Genomic DNA, 18,790 nt, shown 5'->3' with positions numbered 1-18,790 from the left:
AGTGGACTGGGACCCCCTTCCTAAGAGTGGACGATCAAGACAGTTGACCAGTGACAAGGGCACGCCTGGTCTTGACGCCTCTGCTCTTCTGGAGCGATTGCAGGTTCTAGTTAGGGTTTTTATTGCCTCCACAACTTTCCTGGTGGCCCCGGAGAGCTCTGCGGGCTGCGCAGGCCCCGGGGGAGCTGTTGGAGGGGCCGTGGGGCAGGGTGGTTCGGAGCGTGGCCTCAGGTCACTCCTGGTCCCTGCTCAGCGGAGCGACTGGGCACTGCTGGCCCTTCTAGTCCTTAGTTTCTTCAAAGTAAAGATGACGGTGGTTTCTTCTCATGAGGACGCTGGAGGGTGGAGTAAGAAATAGCCCAAACCCCGGCCCCGCTACCAAAGGCATTTGGTTATTATTGCTGTGGTTCTTACTCATCATTGTCATGTTGTCACATCAGTTCATAGCAGATGTGGCATCAGAGCCCCGCAGTGACGCCAAGCCTTCTGCCGTGGCACCAGGAGCGGCAGGTTAGCATCTGCCTGCTCCTCGGAAATGAGAGCAAAGCGGTGAGGCCGCAGCTGAGACAGGAAGGTCCACTCAGCCCCTCTTCACGGAGACGCTCTGCGCCCGGCCCTGGTGGAGGTGTCAGCCCGGGTCGTGGGGTGCATTGTGGGGCCTCCTTCAGGATGTTCCCCAAAGGAGGAGCAGCGCAGCTGCGGTCCCCTCTGCTCCTCAGGACACGGGGCCCTTTCCTAGCATCCACCCGCTGTGGCCTTGCAGTCAGGTTTTCCTCCAGCCTGTGCCTTGGCTCGAGGCCAGCCCTGAAGCCTGCTGGGCGCAGAGGGGCTAGGCCCAGGGTTGCGCACTTGGGTGTGAGTCCTTGCTTCACAGCTAGTGGTTCTGCACTGGGGGCCAGTTAGCCTCTCCCAGCCTTGGTTTTTCCATCTGTAAAATGGGGAGAACCAGAGTGCCCATCTCGTAGGGCAGTTGGGAGGTTTAAATGAGTCAAGGCATAGAGCTCCCTGCACACACTCTACACCCCAGGCTCCTGCCCTGATGGAGTGTTTTGATATTTTTAAGGTTTGATGGTCTTAGTTTTTAGAAAGAAAAGTGCTAGGCAAGGGTGGGCATTCATTGACACCAAAACACCCAGCTAACTTAGAAAATGAAACTACTCTTGCTGGGTTCTAGGCGTCCTGTTGATGAAAACCTGACTTGTTTGACCCATTTTAGCTTGAATTCAGAGGACAAAGAACAAATAAACTAAATTGATAATATTACTCGTGATCACATGGATACACAGCCTGACAGTGTTGTGAACAGCAGGAGGAATATAGTGGGGGCTGGGTCCAGCTTTTAGTTCTAGTTGCCATAGTGCAGTGCGTCTTGTTGGCTGTTCTCAGCTGGGCAGCACGGCCAGTGCTGGCAGGTAGGAGTGGGCCCGGGGGACGGACCTTGCCACACGTAGCCGGGCGGCTCACTACACTGCCCTCCCCACTTGCCTGGTTGAAGTCCGTTGTAAATGTCCCTTTGGCACGTATGTTTCTGGGCTCTTGTGAACAGAAAGCAAACCGGGGAAGCATCTGTAAAATGTATATTTCATATTTAGGCATATAAAATATATATAGCCGCGCCCGGGTGTATGAGTTCACCCACCTACAAAGAGAATACATTTGATCTTTCAACTTTTCTGGGAAGCACTCAGAAGTTTCTAGGGAATAAAACTCAGCTTGGCAATAAAGTGATTAAAACAAAATCATTCCATTTAGTTTTAAAATGCTTTAGAAGTTAGCAATATCAAGACACATGCTTCCCTCCGAAAAGCCACTCTCCCCACTACTGCTCCCACTTAACACTTTTACAACAACAATTGGGTGCAGTTATCTTCAACTCATCTGTTGTTTCTTGATAAGCGTGGGATTGTTATCTTCAGTCTTCAAAGGGGGCACGTTCCTGTGAGATTTTTTGTCTTGTGAAATAGGCCTGTAAACTTACTCTAACAGAAACCTGTCACTGGCCTCGAAAGACATTGAAATTAAAATAAGATCACCAGCCCTTGCAGCGTGCCCTTTGATCGCCTCTTCTCTCCAGATCAGCGGGTCTCCCAGACAGAGGGCCTGAGTGCGTGCAGCTGTTGGAAACGTGTCTCCAAACGGCCTCGGTCCACTCGTTGCCGGCTGGCTTCATTAGCCAGCACGGAATTGGTGCCTTCGAGGTGCCAGAGCATCCTGTGGGGCTCACGTGCCCTCGGGGCCTGACCCACCCTCATTAGGGGAGCAGCTTACCTGTCTGGGCTGAGCCGCACTGCGTCACTCTGCCCCCTGTCTTCAGTTTAAATTTAGACTGTCCTCCCCAAAAGACAACTGAGAAGTGCCTCACTCACTCTCAGGAGGGGCAATTTTAAAATAGAGTATTTCAGGGAACGGGTGGGGGTAGCAAGGCATGCTTTTTCCAAAGTATATTTTCTGCCACTAACTCCTCATTTTTACTAAAACTGACCTCATCATTTCAGACGTGTGAACCCAGTTTTAATGCCTCTTTCTACATATTCCACTTGTATACACACTCACATTTTTATATGTGTGTGTATATGTAATTTTTGGGGGGTTGGGAAAAAAAGATGCCTCATTTTGAAACCTAAAGGGTGGAATAAGAAAAGCCCTTTGTAATATATTGCCATATTATCACTAAGTCCCCTGACAGTTGTGTCACAGAAGCAAGTCACCTGTCACTTAAGCTTGAGGTCTCTTTAATTTTCTCCTGGAATTCGCACCAGGCTGTCTTTAATTTGAGGCCTTTATTGGAATTCTGAACCCTCTCTGCCTCCCTGGCTCTCAGATCTATTCTGAGAGCTGTTACAGAATGTATACAATAACCAACAGAGGGATTCGGAGGCTGAGTCTGTTTATTTAACACTCTGGAGGGATTTTTGTGCTTATTCGGTCCTGGCTGCCCGGCTTTCAATATCGCTTTGACAGCCATTCTGCCCTTCTCATTAATTTTAAACAGTTAAAACACAGGAAAAAGAGGGAAAAGTTTTCATTATTAAAGTGCTTTACTTTTTAATAACAGAGGATTCTGTCCGCCAGGGGAAAGGGCATCCTCGCTAATTTCACATTCGTCTCTTTAAGAAAACGCGAGGAAGGTGACAGTCGCGCTGCGGAGGTGGCTTAACGAAAGGAGGGCAGCACAGAAAGTTTGCATTTCACATCAGTTAAGCGGCTGAAAAAATCCTTGTTAATGACAACAGCAAATGTCCACTTTCGTAACACGGCTCCGGAGTGACTTTTCTCCTGACATTTGAGCGGGGGATGCCCTTAGGGGGCCATGTACTGTGAAATCAGCTAGACTGTCATCAGCCAAACAGGTAGCAGGATGATCTGATTCAACTAAAAACATTTTCAGGGTGTTCAGTCTCTCTTAATACAGAGGTGAATGTCGATCCTGAAGAAGGGGGCTTTTCTTCTCTCCCTTTGTTCCTCCCTGGCAGCTCTCGAAGCGAGAGGCTCAGCGTCTGGGGCAGGCCGGCAGCCGGCCAGGCGCCCCGGTCCTCTGCGGGGTCAGAGGGACCATGAGCTGGGCCGCCTCGTCTCCCCCGTGACTCGCGGGGAGTGTGCAGCAGAGGCTGATCGCCCCATTCAAAGAGTCAACGTGTCAGCCACATGGGGCTGCACAACGTGTTCTTTTGCATCTCGGTTTCTCCTTCAAGCCTGCGTGTGTGTTTTAAGATGTGTAAGAAACAAAACACTCATTGGGGTGGGGGCGGGGGAGGCGACAAGGAATGGAAATCTTTGCCATGGTTTAAGGATGAAAGTATTTTATTAACGCATCCCCTTTGTAGGGTCTTTCAATGCATACAGATGCGGTTTCTTATAGGGAACAGTTTGCTGAGACAGCCCATGCCTTAACAGGTTCCTGGGAGCTCGGCTCGGTGGGCTGAAGGAATGATCTGAACGGCCTGGGGGTGAGGATGTGCTCTCTGGAATCCAGGGTGGGGTGAAGTTCAGGCAGCTCACGGGGAGCTCGCCCAGAGGAGGGAGGGGAAGATCTGGGGCCTCTGGAGGAGGTACAAGAGTCATTTGAGAACAACTTTGCTTCATTGGTGTTTTAAATGCCCGAATTGGACCCGGAAAATTCCAGAGTGTCTCCAGTGGACTTTCAATTTGAACGTGAGTGATAAGAGGCCAGGAAGAAAAGTTAGTAAGTAAATAAATAAACAAACAGACCGGGTCTGCTCCGTCACAAAGCCATCCTTGTCTTTGCCTGACTTTAACATCTTCATAGCCCCTTTTTTCCCTGGTAATATTGAAAGGATTACCCTGTTGGCCCCGAGGTGGTTACTGTGTGATTTTACTGTTATTAAATCTATTATAAACTGCTTCATTATTCCTGCCTCTGACTGTCTCTCCTTTAATCCTCCTATCACCCTCCCAGCAACCCCAGGCTGTTGGCCCCCAGGAAACCCAAGAACGAGCCACAGTCTTGCAGACGGTGTTTGAGGATTACGTGCACTCCTGCGAGGGGACGGTTGCCTGGGCAAAGAGAGGTCAGTCCGTCTCCAGGTGCTTGTGGGTGGCCCGCCCAGCAGAGAGCGTGTGCTCACCTCCGCCCGCACACCCGACAGACAGGTCGAGAGGCCAAACAGGCGTCTCTGCTCACCAGCAAAAGCCTTCAATCTCCCTAATGCTACGGGGTTGGGAGGCAGGCACGGAAGGCTTTACAGTGATATTAAATGTTAATTTCATTCTTCCGTGTGGTTTGCACAAATGAGGCTTTATCTCGGCTTACATCACGACTAGAGCTTTGACCCAGCAGCGTGGGGCTTAGCGATCCATTTTTCTCCTTTGAAAACTGGCTAGGAGAGATATGACCTGTCAGTAGAAATACCTGTAGAGATGGAAATCAGAGGTGAAGTGCGGGCTGGTGGTATTCGACCTCAGCATCGCCTGTTTAAAGGTACAAAGAAAGATGAGAAAGAACAGTGCTGAGGAAGGGCTGTAGACCACGAACCCAGTTCTTAGGGCGTTTACAGAAGAGTCGGGCATTAATCGAATATTCAGACCCTTTATGGGATAAGTTGTCTCCTGGGATCACCAAGCATGAGGTGTGGGCTCAACAGTTCACTTGAGTGCGGAGCAGAGGGGAGGGCTGGTGGCTTCTGTGGTGGAGACTCCTGTGACCTGGGCCAGTATGACTTCCTCCGTGTTGGGAGGCCACAGTTCTGGATAGTTCCCTGCTGGCTTTCTGTCTGTTTTGTTAATCTTTACACAAGGATATTTTAGAGAGTGGGAGGGGGCAGGAGCCGGGGGGGGAGAGAGGGAGAGAGACATCGATGTGAGAGAGACACATCTATTGGTTGACTCTTGAATGCACCCCAACTGGGGACCAGGGATCAAACCTGTAACCCAGATACGTGCCCTTGATCAGGAATCGAACCTGAGACCCTTTGGTGCTGGGGCCAACACTAACCACTGAGCAACTGTTTTGAGGGAAAATGCCTGGCTGGCTTACCAATATAGCAGGTCCTCAGATAACATTGTTTGTCCAACATTGTTTTGTTAAAATGTTGGTGAGATGCTGCAAGAACTCAACTCTTGTTCATATCAGTAAGGCTGTGACAAAGCCATTTTTGTTATATGTCGTTTTGCTTAAAGCCGCAGAACCTATCCACGACGTTAAATGAGGACTTAACTGTGTATGAACACCATGACATCCTTTCTTTTCTTTTTATAAATTGAAATTTCTTTTTAAAATCATTTAACAAATATCTGTTGAGTTGGGCACTGTTCTGGGTGCTTGGGATACGTCGGATCTAACCAGACAAAAATCCTTACCTTTCTGACATTCCAGCGGGAGGGTGACAGTGAGTACAATGAACATAACAAGTAAATTACACACAAATCAGTCTATGAGAAGGTGATCCGAACTATGTAAGACATGGAGCAGAAGACGGGCTGCGAAGGGGTGGCAGGCAGGGTGCGTTGTAAACGCGTCAGAGTGAGCGCTGTTGTGAAGGTCACAGCAAAAACTCAGAGGCCAGGCCCCTGGCGGGGTTCCCGGCAGCGGGGCTCAGGAAGGCAGCCCGCGTGTGGGCTGGGGGCAGACCCAGATCACAGCGAGGGCCTGGGTCACCCTGCATCAGATGGAGCTGTCGGGGGCTAGGGGCAGCGCTGTGTGTGGCCTCACAGGGGCTTCAAAAGAATGGATTTGGGGGCAAGGGTGAAAGCTGGGGGACGGGCCGCAGGGCGACCACGGCCGTCAGGAAGGAGCTGGTAAATGAGGTCAGCCAGCCAGCATCGCCGAGTGCCTGTCATGGGCCTTCGCACTCAGAGAGCAGGCCCGCTGCACAGGTGAAGGTGAAGTCCCAGTATTCGCCCCATCCCCGCTGAACAGATCAGCATGCATCCTTCCAGCCTGGGGCCTGGTTCTGGCCTAAAGACAGTCTTGGCATTTCCCTGAAGTGAGTCCAACAGTTCCTAAGGGGTTTCCAAAGAACCTAGCTTAGCGGCTTTGCAGAGTTCGGATATCTGCAGTCAGTTAGGCAGACTCAGCTTGCTGCGCTGTACATGACGAGGCGCTGCTGCAGAATGGCAGGTGTAAAGCACACTGCAATAAGCCAGACCACAGGTGTTTGCAGTTTTCTGGCGAGACCAGAACTACTTGAGGTGTCTGGGTCATAGGAGTGACTGTTACAGTAACTCATCCTTAGGGAATGTGGTTTTGTGTCTTCTCATCATTACCATTGACCTTGTTAAGACCAAACAGCAAACAGAGGTACTTGTCTTCCTTTAAAAGGCAATTCGAGTGGGGCCACTCCCCATCCATTTCATCCCAGGAAGGAAATAAATGTATCTTTGTTCTTATCGGCTAATTGATTTCCACACCAGTTTCATGTGGCCTGGGACAGACTGCATGTGGCGAGTCTCCGTCACCCCTTCAGACATCCAGCTCTTTGCTCTTCCTATCTCTTCTGTCACTGAGGACTGCGTTCGGAGGGTTGGGGGATATACACGTAATTGCACTGCAAACATGTTGAATTTACAACATGGGGCCAGCTACCACACCCCATAAGTGATGCTATCTTTTGCATTTCAGTCTTTTGCATATGCAAAACCCCACTCCTGACATGCCTCCCTTTATGCCTTTTCAGAACCCACCTCATGAATAATTAACAAAGCAGCTGGGTTTTGCCTTTGTGGCAGAAAACTAGTTGGAAACTGGGCCAAGCACGCATTTGTTTTCCTTTCGAATTTTCTGACCCAGTCACTGTTCATAACCAGCAGTAATTGTTGTCAGTTTCCAGAAGCACTAGCCCCTTTTTCCTTCATTTCTTGCATCTTTTTTTTTTTTTTTTTTATATATTTTATTGATTTTTTACAGAGAGGAAGGGAGAGAGATAGAGAGTTAGAAACATCGATGAGAGAGAAACATCGACCAGCTGCCTCCTGCACATCCCCCACTGGGGATATGCCCGCAACCCAGGTACATGCCCTTGACCAGAATCGAACCCAGGACCCCTCAGTCCGCAGGCTGACGCTCTATCCACTGAGCCAAACCGGTCTCGGCTCTTGCATCTTTTTAACTAGAGATTCAAATGGCAAATATAGTGGCAACGAAAGTTTGAGCTCCAGACTCGTAAGTGGAATCCTTTCCCTGCAAATTCCCACTTCTCCTGCGGTTTGCACCCCCCCACACACCCCCCACCCCCCGGGCCTCCCTGAAGAGCAGGGGATGCTGTGTGCAGGAGTTTATGTTTGGCTTGGAAGGGATCTTCTCAGAGCCAGGACAGCCCAGGCACCGGGGCAGGTCAGCCACTCCCCACAGTGGGTCAGAGGCAAGCCAGGCCAGGCCTTTGTCGCTCAGAGGAGGGTACAGAGGAGGGTACCAAGCCGCTCAGAGGAGGGTACCAAGCCGTGCCCCGTCCTGCCCCCTCCCAGCCCCGCCCCCTTTGGGTGGTGGTCGCAGTGATGTCAGGGCGGGAGGTGTGTGTGCCTGTACTCTGGACAGACGGGTCCTCCTCTGGGGCCAGGCTGGACTTGGCTCCCTGCTGCCGCCTTGATCCTAAGCGGCCATAAGACCCCATCTTTCCTGATCAGATGCAGGAGTAAATGTCATTCTATGAAAAGGGGCAAAATGTCCATACAGGGTACTTTAACATAGATTTCCCCTAATTCATCAGCCATCTGGCTCTGAGCCGGGACTCGGGGACTGTGGAGTGCTCCCACTCTTGCCACAGCTTCCTCCCTCGTCCCAAGTAAATGTCCGCTTTCCTTCCCTCTCTGCTCTCCGCTTGTCCTGGCCCCACAGCCCGTTCACTCTACAGTCTTGACATGGCCGTTCAGAAGGTCCTCACGAGGCTGCCATGCCCCCGAACTGCCAGCTTCTCTGAATCACCCACACGTGGGCACCCACACTAGGGTATGAGGATGACCAGCTGTCCCCGTCCCCAGTGAGACGGGGGCCTTGAGGACAGGGAGGTTCAGAAAAAATGTGCAAAATAGTGCCTGGCCACTGGTCCCAGGAGACAGCACCTCCCGCCACTTCTGGGCAAACTCAGCGTCCATGTACAGCTGCGGTCCCTATGTCTCCCGGGCAGAGGCTCTTGGGGTCGGTGTGGGGCGAGGAGGAACGGGGAGCAGGCGGAAGGGGAGGTTGGCCTGTTCGGCGGAGGACAGGGCTGAGGGAGGAGGCCTGAGCCAGCGGTTGGGTGTAGGCTTGGAAAGCGCCGTTCATTGGCTGGGCTTCAGTCTGGTTTCTCAGACGAGTCCATGTTGGGGGCTGGGAAACGGAGAAGAGGCTGGGCTCCCGGGCCGGCAGGTGTGTGCTGTGCTCTCTGAGGACGGGATCTGTGGCTCTGTGTCGAGCCGGCTGTCAGAACCCTCCAGGCAGCAGGAGCCATTGGAAGCGTTAGAGGTTTTCTTTGAAAAAGCAGCCAGTCCCCAGATATGAAAAAGGGGAGTAAGCACAGACTTAGAGAGGGGTGCAGAGGAGTTGCCTTGGTTATTATTTCTCATCGATTGGGAAAAGGAGTTCACTTTGCTCAGTAAATAGAGCTTTGATGGATTCCCAGGACCTTCCCGGAGCTGATCTGCTAAAATGACACTTTTTATTACTGTTCATAAACGCCAGTCCCGGGTGCTGCTGGGATATTACGGTTAAGCTGCGGGCAAACTTGCCAGTCCAGTGGCTCGGCACGCCGGCAAGGGAGGCTGCTGTTCAGTGCCCGCCCCCCCCCCCAGGCATGCCCCCTGGGCTCTGGTGGCAGGAGACTGGCTGGGAGGTACAGTGAGCAGCGATGGCCAGGGACGCTTTAAGAGCAACCCCACCTGCCCTGCCCGTGGAAAAGGGCAGACACTCCGTTTTCATTGTTACTGCAGATATTCAAGGGAAATCTTTCCTCAAAGGGGTGTGAGTGGAGGTGGCCAGAGCTCCGCCCTCCTGGGACTGAGTCACCCAGTCCGGGTCTAGGACCGGACCACTTCCTACCTTTAGAGTAGGACGGAAACTTTCATGATAGGATGTCTGATGGTCATCTCTAAGCCGTTAGCAGTCCTCAAGGGGTGAGCTGTTTTGTGGACTGTTTTAGAAATTTAATCCTTTTCTTTCTCCTTTAAAATTTATGCTTCACACCCTGGCCAAGTGGCTTAGTTGGTTGGAGCACCATCTGTACAGCAAAAGGTGGCAGTTCAATTCCCAGTCAGGGCACACGTCCAGGTTGTGGGTTCTATCCTCAGTCGGGGTGCATGCAGAAGGTGGCCAATCGATGTTTCTTTCTCACATCAGTGTTTGTCGCCCCCTTCCTCTTTCTAAAAAAAAAAAGGGGGGGGGAAGAAAACCAATAAAAAATTCTGTTTCATTTCCTTTGCACATTCTTTGCGCGGTGTCAGTCCTGGATACTTGAGAATGAATTTGGTTTTAAAATCCCATGAGTCCTGGATGAAGTGGTGCCAGTGACTCCTGTGGATTGGGGAGCTGGAGGCGGGGCTTGTGGTGGAGGCAGCACTTGCAGCAACGTCTACACTCACTGTGTGTGCCAGGTACTGAGCTGGGCCTCGGGGCTCATGCGGAAACGGGCCCTGCCCTCCGGAGCTGCTAGCGCCACACAGCCAAGTCTGAAGTTAAATTGGGTTTATTCAAGGGATGATTGGAGCCTATAGGGTTGTTGTTGGAGGGTTTTTGTTTGTTTCTGAAGAATTAAGAAGCATGCAAGTGTAGATTGACATTGCGATGTATGTTGTACTGCTGGCTGTGGCCTGGCAAGATGCCCTGCCCAGGACAGCCTTTGGCTGGGGTGCGTGCAGCCCTCGGGACCCGCCCTGACTGCCTTCCTCTCCTTCATTTTTCTGGCAGCCCTGCAGTCCTTCATCCGCGCCTACGCGACCTACCCCCGGTCGCTGAAGCACATCTTCCACATCCGATTGCTCCACCTGGGCCATGTGGCTAAGAGCTTCGGGCTGAGAGACGCCCCCCAAAACCTTGGTGGCTCAACTGTGAAGAAGAGGAAAGTGAACGTGAAAAGGTAAGATGCACAGAATTCGTCCTGTGACGAGTGGCCCAAAGTCTGATGGGTATGGAGAGCTGCATCCAGTTCGCAGTGGTGAGCTGGGCCGGTCGCTGCTGGCATTCTGTGTAACCTGCCCTCTTTGATTTTCATGGTAAGTCATCACCAGTATCTGTCCTTCTCTCAATTTAATTAATAAGTGCTTGGAGCGAGAGGATAAAATACCTAATTGTAACATTTTTAAGGCACTGGCAGAAATTTAGTGGTGTCTTCAGTCGGGTCCCGATGGGCGGGAGCAGCAAGATAAACCTGTTGCTGACTTCTCTGCTGGTGTGGAGTAACTGGGGACTTACCACTGTCGGAGCTCCTCCCTGGAAAGCCTGGGCTTGTTCCAAGACTCCTGGCGGGTTCCCTGAAGTTGGACCTGGGGGCGCACCTGTCCCAGTGAGCTGAGCGGTGAGGGGTGAGCTAGGCAGGCTCCAGCCCGTGCCGCTGTCCTTGGTGCTGAAGTGCCCCCCAGTGCTGAGCGCTCCTGAGGTGAGCGCAGTGACTCCCTCCCTCGGAAGCTGGGAGAGGAGAGTCAGTGAGGAGCGTGGCCTGGGGGCGCCGGGCCCTGAGCCCATCTTCACACATCAGGAGGTCCCTCCGCAAGGACAGTGTGACTTCTTTTCTCGGCCATTGTTCCTCCAGCGGCTGGCCCAGCCCTGGCCGGAACCAGTGCTGGAGATCCCAGGAGTGGAGGCGAGTCCACAGGGAGTTTGGGTGGTTGGCATTATTGCTCCTGCGGCCTGTTAGTGGAGGACACATTGCACAGATGTGTGGGCACCAAGAACCCTTGAGTGCTCCGGACAGGTAGTTGGCATTGTGTCGCTTTAGTTTTGCACATTAATTGCAAATGCCCCAGTCCACGTGCTCTCTGTCTAGTGGCGAGCCTGCAGGCAGCACCCTCTCCAGCACGCTCCAGGACAGCATCACCGTGAGGCCGGTGGCGGCATCGGCCTTGTCAGGGCCCAGTTTCTCTGGCGTGAAATGGCAGGGAGAAGGGCCACCGGCGTGGGGCATGACCATTGGTCTTGGAGTCACAGGACGTGGGCCACAGGTCCAGCCCCATCTGGTGTGCACTTGTGAGCTCTGGGCCCTGTTTTGCCTCCATTTCCTCGGTGACAAAGGAGAAAAGGAAGTCTCTATTTTTAGCTATTTGACAAGATTGTCTTGAGAACCAGAATGAGAAATTACATGTGAATTTCCTTTTGGACCATAAAGGGCCCTACACAAGGCCCCGTAGGACCCAGAGCTGGAAACTGGAGGGTTAAGACTCTGGAACCTCCTGCTCTGAGCAGGGGCTGGGCATCCACAGGCTCTGCATAATGGGTAAGATTCTGCCTGATTCCGGGTCCAGCGTTGGAGTTGTTACGAAGCTGTTGCTTCCTTCGTTACCAGCTCCCACTCGTGCAGGACAGTGTCTGAGGCGGGCGCTTCTCCACACGCTGCAGCACTGCGCTGCCCTGTCTCCCCCAGGTGGGGCGCCGGGTGCCAGCTGTGCAGGCCGGGCTCGGTGTGCCAGAGGCTGCCCCTGTCTTTGGGTTCGGGGTAGCTGGTGCCTGCGCTTATTAACTCCGGTTCTGAGCATGTGACAAAGCCACGAGGCCTGTACTGCGAGAGTGACCTGGCCACCCTGACACCACCTCTGGATGTTGACACCCTCAGAAGGTGGGAGGAGACCTGCCAGGTGAGACTGGTCAGAAGCACATTTTGTGAGTTGCTCTCCTTGCACCTCAGTGGAGCCCGGCATTCCATTGTCACAGGTGACTCCTCTGTGACTGCAGTGTCATTAGCAAGTGTTATCCAGGCAGCCACTTTCCAGACTGGCATGTCCTCAGCTCCCACCCAGATCCTGGAGGGCAGGGCGGAGGCCGGAGGCCCTGGGAGGGGCTTGGAGCCAGCATTGTCCTTACCTTGAGAAGCTGCTGGGAGGGAGCGTACTGCCTGCTCTGCCGACCCTCCTGGCAGATGGGCACCAGGACGGCGGTGCCCCTGCGTGGGGATTTCACAGGCTTTCTTCAGGGAAGAATGGGCTGATTAGCCGATAAAGAGCGTGTAAGATGGTATGGGGCAGCCTTTGATGTCTGGCTGGCAAGGCGGGGAGCGGCGGTGAGTGACAGCAGTGTGTCACGGGATTACGGCGCCGTGACAATACAGCTCTCTGTTCTTGCCATGTCACCACTCGGTTACGGCGCTTTCCCGTGGTTGTGCCCTTCTCTTGAGGGCATTTCTCTCCGCTCTCCTTACATCCTCCCACCCCTGTCCTGCCTTGCCCATGCAGACGGCACTCGGATCCAGTGGGTACCTTCTTTATTGGGGGAACCTTGTCACTCCCGGTGGAAGAATGACTTTGCAGCTGATCTGCACATGGACCGTATAATTGTGGTCGGAGCGAGCGGCGGCAGAAACCTGACAGATTGTCCGCACCTCCGTCAGGGCTCAGGCAAGTGCCAGTGCTGCTCTGAGGACTGGACAGCAAAGTCCGCTAAACCTACAGAGTGCAGAGACTGGGCTGTGACCAGTGACTGTTCTGAGCTGTGGCGTCTCCCATGAAACCCATCTGTCCCGATAGAGAGGGGTCCTTCTGTTTTGTGTGGGCGATGAGATAATAGCACCCGTTCTCCACGCTGTCCGCAGTCCACTCTGTGGTGTCGCCTGCACAGACGACATGTGTTCTCTCAGACCTCTGATGCCTGGGAGCCGGACCTGCAGCTGTTGGCGGATCCTCCTCCCTGTTACCAGCCCAGGTTTCTGTGCAGAAGGGCAGGTGGGTAGCTGGGGATTATCGGGCATTTCCATGCAGTGACAGAGGGAAGTTTTATCTCGTCTCTATGCCTTTCCTTGACCACTTCTCAGGAAGAGAAAACCAATGGTTAATATCCCCATATGCGATCTTAATCACCAGGTGTCTGTCTGCTTCCCAGTCCTCAGTCCTGAAGGACACAAAACCTCTTCTGACACCTACACACCCCTGTCAAAACAGCCCCGCCCCGCACACCTATACACGCACACGGGGAGCTGGCGCTGTGCTGAAATACTGGCCCCCAGCAGCATCCGGCGCAAACAGCGGTTCCCTCCCGGGAAAGGCAGTTCTGGGTTTGAAGCATGTGGATCAGCAGATCCTGAGAAGCGAAGCTAACATTCCTTCCAGAGCTTGTGTCTGCCCGGGAGACGCTGAGAGCCAGCACCCTCTCCGTGAGGGAGCGGAGTTGGGCCGTTTCACATGAGCAGAACGTGTTCAGGCACAGTGGGCCAGCCCAGGTTTCTCATCTGCCCAACGCTCTGGAAAACGGTTCAGGAAGAGAGAAACGGGTGGGCCCTGCGGCCTGGGTGTTGTGGTGACAGCCTGCCAGGCGTCTGCTGTCTGCCCCCATCGGAGCGAGCTGATGCGATAATTATAAAATACAAAAAGCACCATTGCTCACGGGTGCTGTAGTTTGTAGCCACTGAGTGGCCTTACCCCCCCCCCTCCCCCCCCCGCCCATGCCCTTGTCTTCTGGCCGTGGTGCCTAGAGACTGCCATCATCCTCATCGGTTACTCAAGCATTTCGCTCCCCTATTCTCAGCTCCCTCCTCTTAAAATTAGTAGCAGAACAAAAATCTGAATTGTCGGCGACACTTAAAAGAAATACAGTTTTATTTATTGGTATAACTTCTTTCAAACCAGCCTCGCTAAAGTGTTACCTGGTAGTTGCTGATTTGTCAAACAGGCAGGCAGTTTAAAATGAGGGTCTCTTACCCCTCAGAGCTTCCCAGGCCTGGGCGTGCGTGGTCAGTGCTCCGCAGCCTGTGGTCACCAGCAGAGGCACGGGGCCGCCCTCAGCCTGGTCACAGCACAGCCAAACCCCGAGCCCCGCCAGGCACCTCCGACCTGTTACCTCCAGGGCTGTCCTTGCAGGGTGGTCTCTAACGCACGTGACCGTCCTCCAAACCTGACTCCCCAGACGTTCTGAAGGGCCACAAGTGCTTGTCACAAAGCTCCGTTTTGTGGCCTCTGGTCTCTGGAACCCCGGCTATGTCACTCTCTGCTTCTCACCCGCTCTTGTTGGTAACTGTTAAATAACGAGGAGGAGTTACTGTATTGCACACACCTCGGGGTTTGAGACATCTGTGCCCTTGCTGCTCCCCTTGTTTCTAAACACCGACGTGGGGGTCTAGGTTGGATTACTGACCATGTGCGTGCCCTTGGATGAGAGACTCGGCCTCTGTGGGCCCCCATCCGCTCAGCTCTCACACGGGGTGCCGGAGCCTCGCGGTGTTGTCCTGGGGCTCAGAGCAGAGGGTGAGTGCAGAGCATCAGCAGGTGTCTGGGCCGGGGACGCACGGAGCACATATTTGTATGACGACACAGCGTTCTTTCCCCCCACGCCTTCCTCGCGCCCACCGGTCCCTGGAATAGAAGAGTCAGGTAGCTGTCAGTCTCCGCACGGGAACTTTCCTTTCCGAACAGCCTTGCCCACAGACTGTCCGCCGAGCCCAGCGCTGGGAAGCTGCGCGGCACCTCCCGCAATGACGCTCTCTGGCCTGGAAGCAGCTGGCCTGTCAGCTTTAGGGGCATTTACAGCCTCCTAATATCACTGCCTCAGCTGAAGGCAGAGCTGGAACCTGGCCCAGGGACAGTTTCCTTGATTCTGTGGAGCCAGTTATCCTGTAAACGAGATCAGGCCTGGACGAAGCCACCTGGGGACCCAGGGGTTCATTCGTGTAGACGCGCTACGCAGTTCCAGAGCCACGTTCTCCACCGGAACCTTGGGCCTCCTTGAATCAGTCTCTTTCCGTAGCTTCCCAACCCATCTTTGTGGCTGGTAGCGCTTGGCCCCTCAGTGTCACCTGGACTTCTAGAGCAAGCAGCTGCGCTGTGCTTTGCAGCCACTGTGTCCACAGACAAACCCCCCCTCCCACTTCTCCTTCCTGCTGTGCTCTGATGACCCTCAATTTAGCAGGCGGAAGAGGCCTGGGACCAGCCCACAGGACGCAGAGATGAGCAGTCGGGACAGGTCACCCAGCCTCCGCCTGAAGAGCAGAGCACACAGCTGGGGCCAGGAGTAGCTCTCGGGACAGATGCGCGTGTCCTGTGAGCAGGGGACAGAATCTTCTCCCAGAGCTGCTGGGAGCTGTACAGAAACACCTGCCCAGGCCCCAACCAGGAGGCCTTGGTTCAGTCAAGTTGGAAATCACCAAGTGTGAGACGGACATGATCATGAACTTGACTACCAAATCCCCCAATCATGACTCAGGTTCCACCCTGGGAACTTAAAAGCATGTGGTCCTCAGAGCAGATGTCGGGGTGTCCTCCACACAGGAGGCGGGGATGTGCTGGCGGAGGGCCTCTGCTTTAAAGGGAGTTGGGATGGATCGCTAACGGAACAGAACAGCCTGGTGAGCCGCTCAGGCTGTAGACAGGAGCATGTCCTGGCCTCTGCGAGGGGGCCGCACAAGGGACCAGGAATCCACGCTGGATCGTGTCTTTGGGGCATTTGTGCTCAGGAGCAGTGTCCAGACAGGACAGGGCCAGGAAGAGTGTAGTGGGAGGTGGCTGGGTCCCCTGGTGGGAACGCCCGGCACAGATGGTCTCTGGGCTGCGTCCTCCTTGATGGCTGCGCTCACAGGCGGGTCCGCGCAGGTGGCCGTGCGGGCACAGGCCGCAGTGGGGCCTCGCTCCTTTCCCCTCGGCACCGAGCTTTCACTCCCTCCGCGCCAGGTCCTTACCCCCCGACAGGCTCCGGTGTCGTTACAGCTGTGCACACGCAGCTGGTACGTGTGGCCTTTTGTTCCCGCCACCTTTCTCTCCGACGCCCTGCAGTTGACAGCTCTCTGCCTCCTGGAACAAGCACCCCGCATCCCCACCAGCTAATGAGGCGATTAGAGGGCTCTCAGGGTGACCCTGCAGACAGCGGGAGCCCAGGCTGTGCTCAGTCAAGCAGTCGGGGCTGACGACAGAGCCGGAGCCAGCCGCCCCTCCTGGGTGGACGCTGGGGACGGTGCTCGCTGTTGGAGCCCTCGGAGCACCGGGTCTGGAGGTGGGGCCGGCCCGGCGGACCGGTGTGTGCATCGGCAGCGCCCAGCGCTCTGTTAGCTGGTCCTTGCCTGGACCCTCCAGCTGGCGCCGCTTCAGAAATCAGCAGCGAGCATGACGGTCCCGCTGTCCCCTCGCTGCAGCTCCGCTCTAGTCCTGACCCTCCGCCTTGGAGCCGCTGCGCTGTCCCCTCTCATCTGCCCCACACGCCGGGCTCCTTTCTGAGCTCAGGAGCGATGCCAGGGGCTGTCCCTGTGGTGGTGACCAAGCCCACACCGGGGCCTGTGCCCTGACCAGGGATCGAACTGTGGCCTCCTGGTTCGTGGGTTGATGCTGAACCACTGGGCCACACTGGCCCGACTCTGTGACTCTTTCTAAACACGCGGCTGCAGAGGCACTTCCGCGTATGACCCTAAAGCGTAGGAGACGTGGATAGGCCTGGAAATGCAGGAATACAATTAAAAGTCCCGCCCTGCCACGCAGTGCCGTTACCAACGCCGGCAGCGAGCGGCTCTTTGCTGAGCCCCCCCTCTCCTCCCCCCTCTATCTGCAGGCGAGCTGACTTCCTCGCTCACCGGAGGGACATCTGCCTGCCCTGCTGGGCCAGCCAGCCAGAGGGGAGTGAGGGGCTCGGCTAGCGAGGGGGTCGCTCAGCCTCCACTGCCAGCGCTTTCCTGTGGTCAGATTAGCTGATCTGTTGCCTGGTAACGCCGGGCGGGCGGGTGGATGCTCAGGAAGCCCATTGGAGGGTTTGGGTATTTGGGGGGCGAGGAGGGCAAGGAAGCTGGCAGGTTCCTGGGAGAAGGACAGCTTGTCAGGAGAAGGGTGCCCGCATGCACCCTCCCTGTGCTTGGGCTTAGGACGTTTCATCTTCCATCTGCACTTGGCCTTCCCAGCACTCGGCCTCAGAACAAGGGAGAGACAGCTGCTGAGGGAGGGTGGGAGAGTGGGTCCCACCGGGGTGGCCCTGCAGGTGGAACCCGAGGCTCCCTCCTCCGAGACCCAGAGCCTCCGAGTTTGGGTTTGGGTCCCACCTTCCAAGTACCGTTGACCTTGAACAGCTCGGGTCTGAACTGCGGGCCACGTCGATGTGGCTCCCTGTGTAAGTCACACCGTGGTGTCCAAGGCAGAACTGTGTTTCCCACCCACAGCTGGGAACTGGCGCATGCGCAGGGGTCGGCGCCCAAGCCCACGCTCCTCAAGGTCAGCTGTGCAGTGACTGGGAGGAAGTTCTGAGGTCATGACCTCAGGGCCAGCAGGGCCGTCTCCGACCTGCAGCTCACATCGCTCTGCAGTGCGGGCCTGAAGGTCCCTGGTGGCTGTCCCTGTGCCCTGGCCGCCCCCCTCACTCCACCCAGTGGCGTGTGGGTGTGTGTGTGACTGTGGCCCCGCCCCCGGGTCACGCACGCGGGTGTGGCCTTGGCACTGTCCGCTGGGCGCCAGCCCCGCCGCAGCCTGAGCCTGCTCCATGCGCATTAGTGTATCAGCCACTGGGTAGATTCTGGCTCTTTCCTTTGCTTCAGCTCTGACAGGAGCCGTCGCTGAGGTGAGTGGAGGAGCTTATACTGGGGAGTCTATTTTGACTGAAATTTTGCATATTTTGAAACTCTGGTTGTTACACTTAAAATTATACACATTGTGAGTGCCTGGTTCAAACAAGGGGGAAGAACAAGCACGCCTTCCTGTCACCCCTTCACTCCGTCTGTCATGTCACCCAACTAAAAATACCCTGCGCCGGAATGGCAGCCTTCAGTTCGGGGAGCTCGGTGCTCGGCTGGCGGCGGCCTGTCTCCTGCGCTGCCAAACCCACACCAGCCCCCGGAGGTGGGGCGCCCCCCCGGGATGGTCAGTCCCCACAGGGCAGGGCAGGGTCCCGGGCTCACAGCCATGGCTCTGCGGGGACGGGAATGAATCGGCACAGGGTCAGTCTGGCTCCTGTGTGGCCTTGGGGAGTCACTTAGCATCTCTGAACCTCGGCTTCCTCATTTTCACTGGACTGACCGCAGCCCACGTGCCAGCCACCAGCTAACACCTCTGTGTCTTGTTTTACTTGATCCTTGCAAAGCCCTCGGAGCTGTGTTGTGAGCATCATCCCCCTTTTCCTGTGGGGGCGCCCAAAGCCTGGGCATGTGTTCCGTGTCTCCTTCACCCTCCCCCCCACCCCTGCTCCTTCATCTGCCCCATCATCCACTGAGACCCCCCTCACACACCCCTCCCCATCACATCATGGTCCTTTGTCACCGTGATA

At 55.0% G+C, this 18,790-nt stretch overlaps 1 protein-coding gene across 2 annotated transcripts in view; it reads left to right on the top strand.

The window, feature by feature from the left end:
• Nucleotides 1-18,790, top strand: part of DDX31 (DEAD-box helicase 31) — a 58,634-nt gene that overhangs the window by 37,847 nt on the left and 1,997 nt on the right. The window contains exons 18-20 of one of the 2 annotated variants that reach the window (XM_081103298.1): nt 4,108-4,179; nt 4,418-4,529; nt 10,334-10,502. In XM_081103298.1, coding sequence (XP_080959424.1) covers nt 4,108-4,179; nt 4,418-4,529; nt 10,334-10,502 — 353 coding nt within the window. The remainder of the gene's footprint in view (nt 1-4,107; nt 4,180-4,417; nt 4,530-10,333; nt 10,503-18,790) is intronic. The other variant, XM_081103297.1, reaches the window with a different exon arrangement.

Source organism: Myotis nattereri, assembly GCF_964212035.1.
Source record: "Myotis nattereri genome assembly, chromosome: 12".
Lineage (NCBI taxonomy): Eukaryota > Metazoa > Chordata > Mammalia > Chiroptera > Vespertilionidae > Myotis > Myotis nattereri.
Note: the sequence above shows the minus strand (reverse complement) of the source record. Positions and strands in the feature narration are given on the sequence as shown.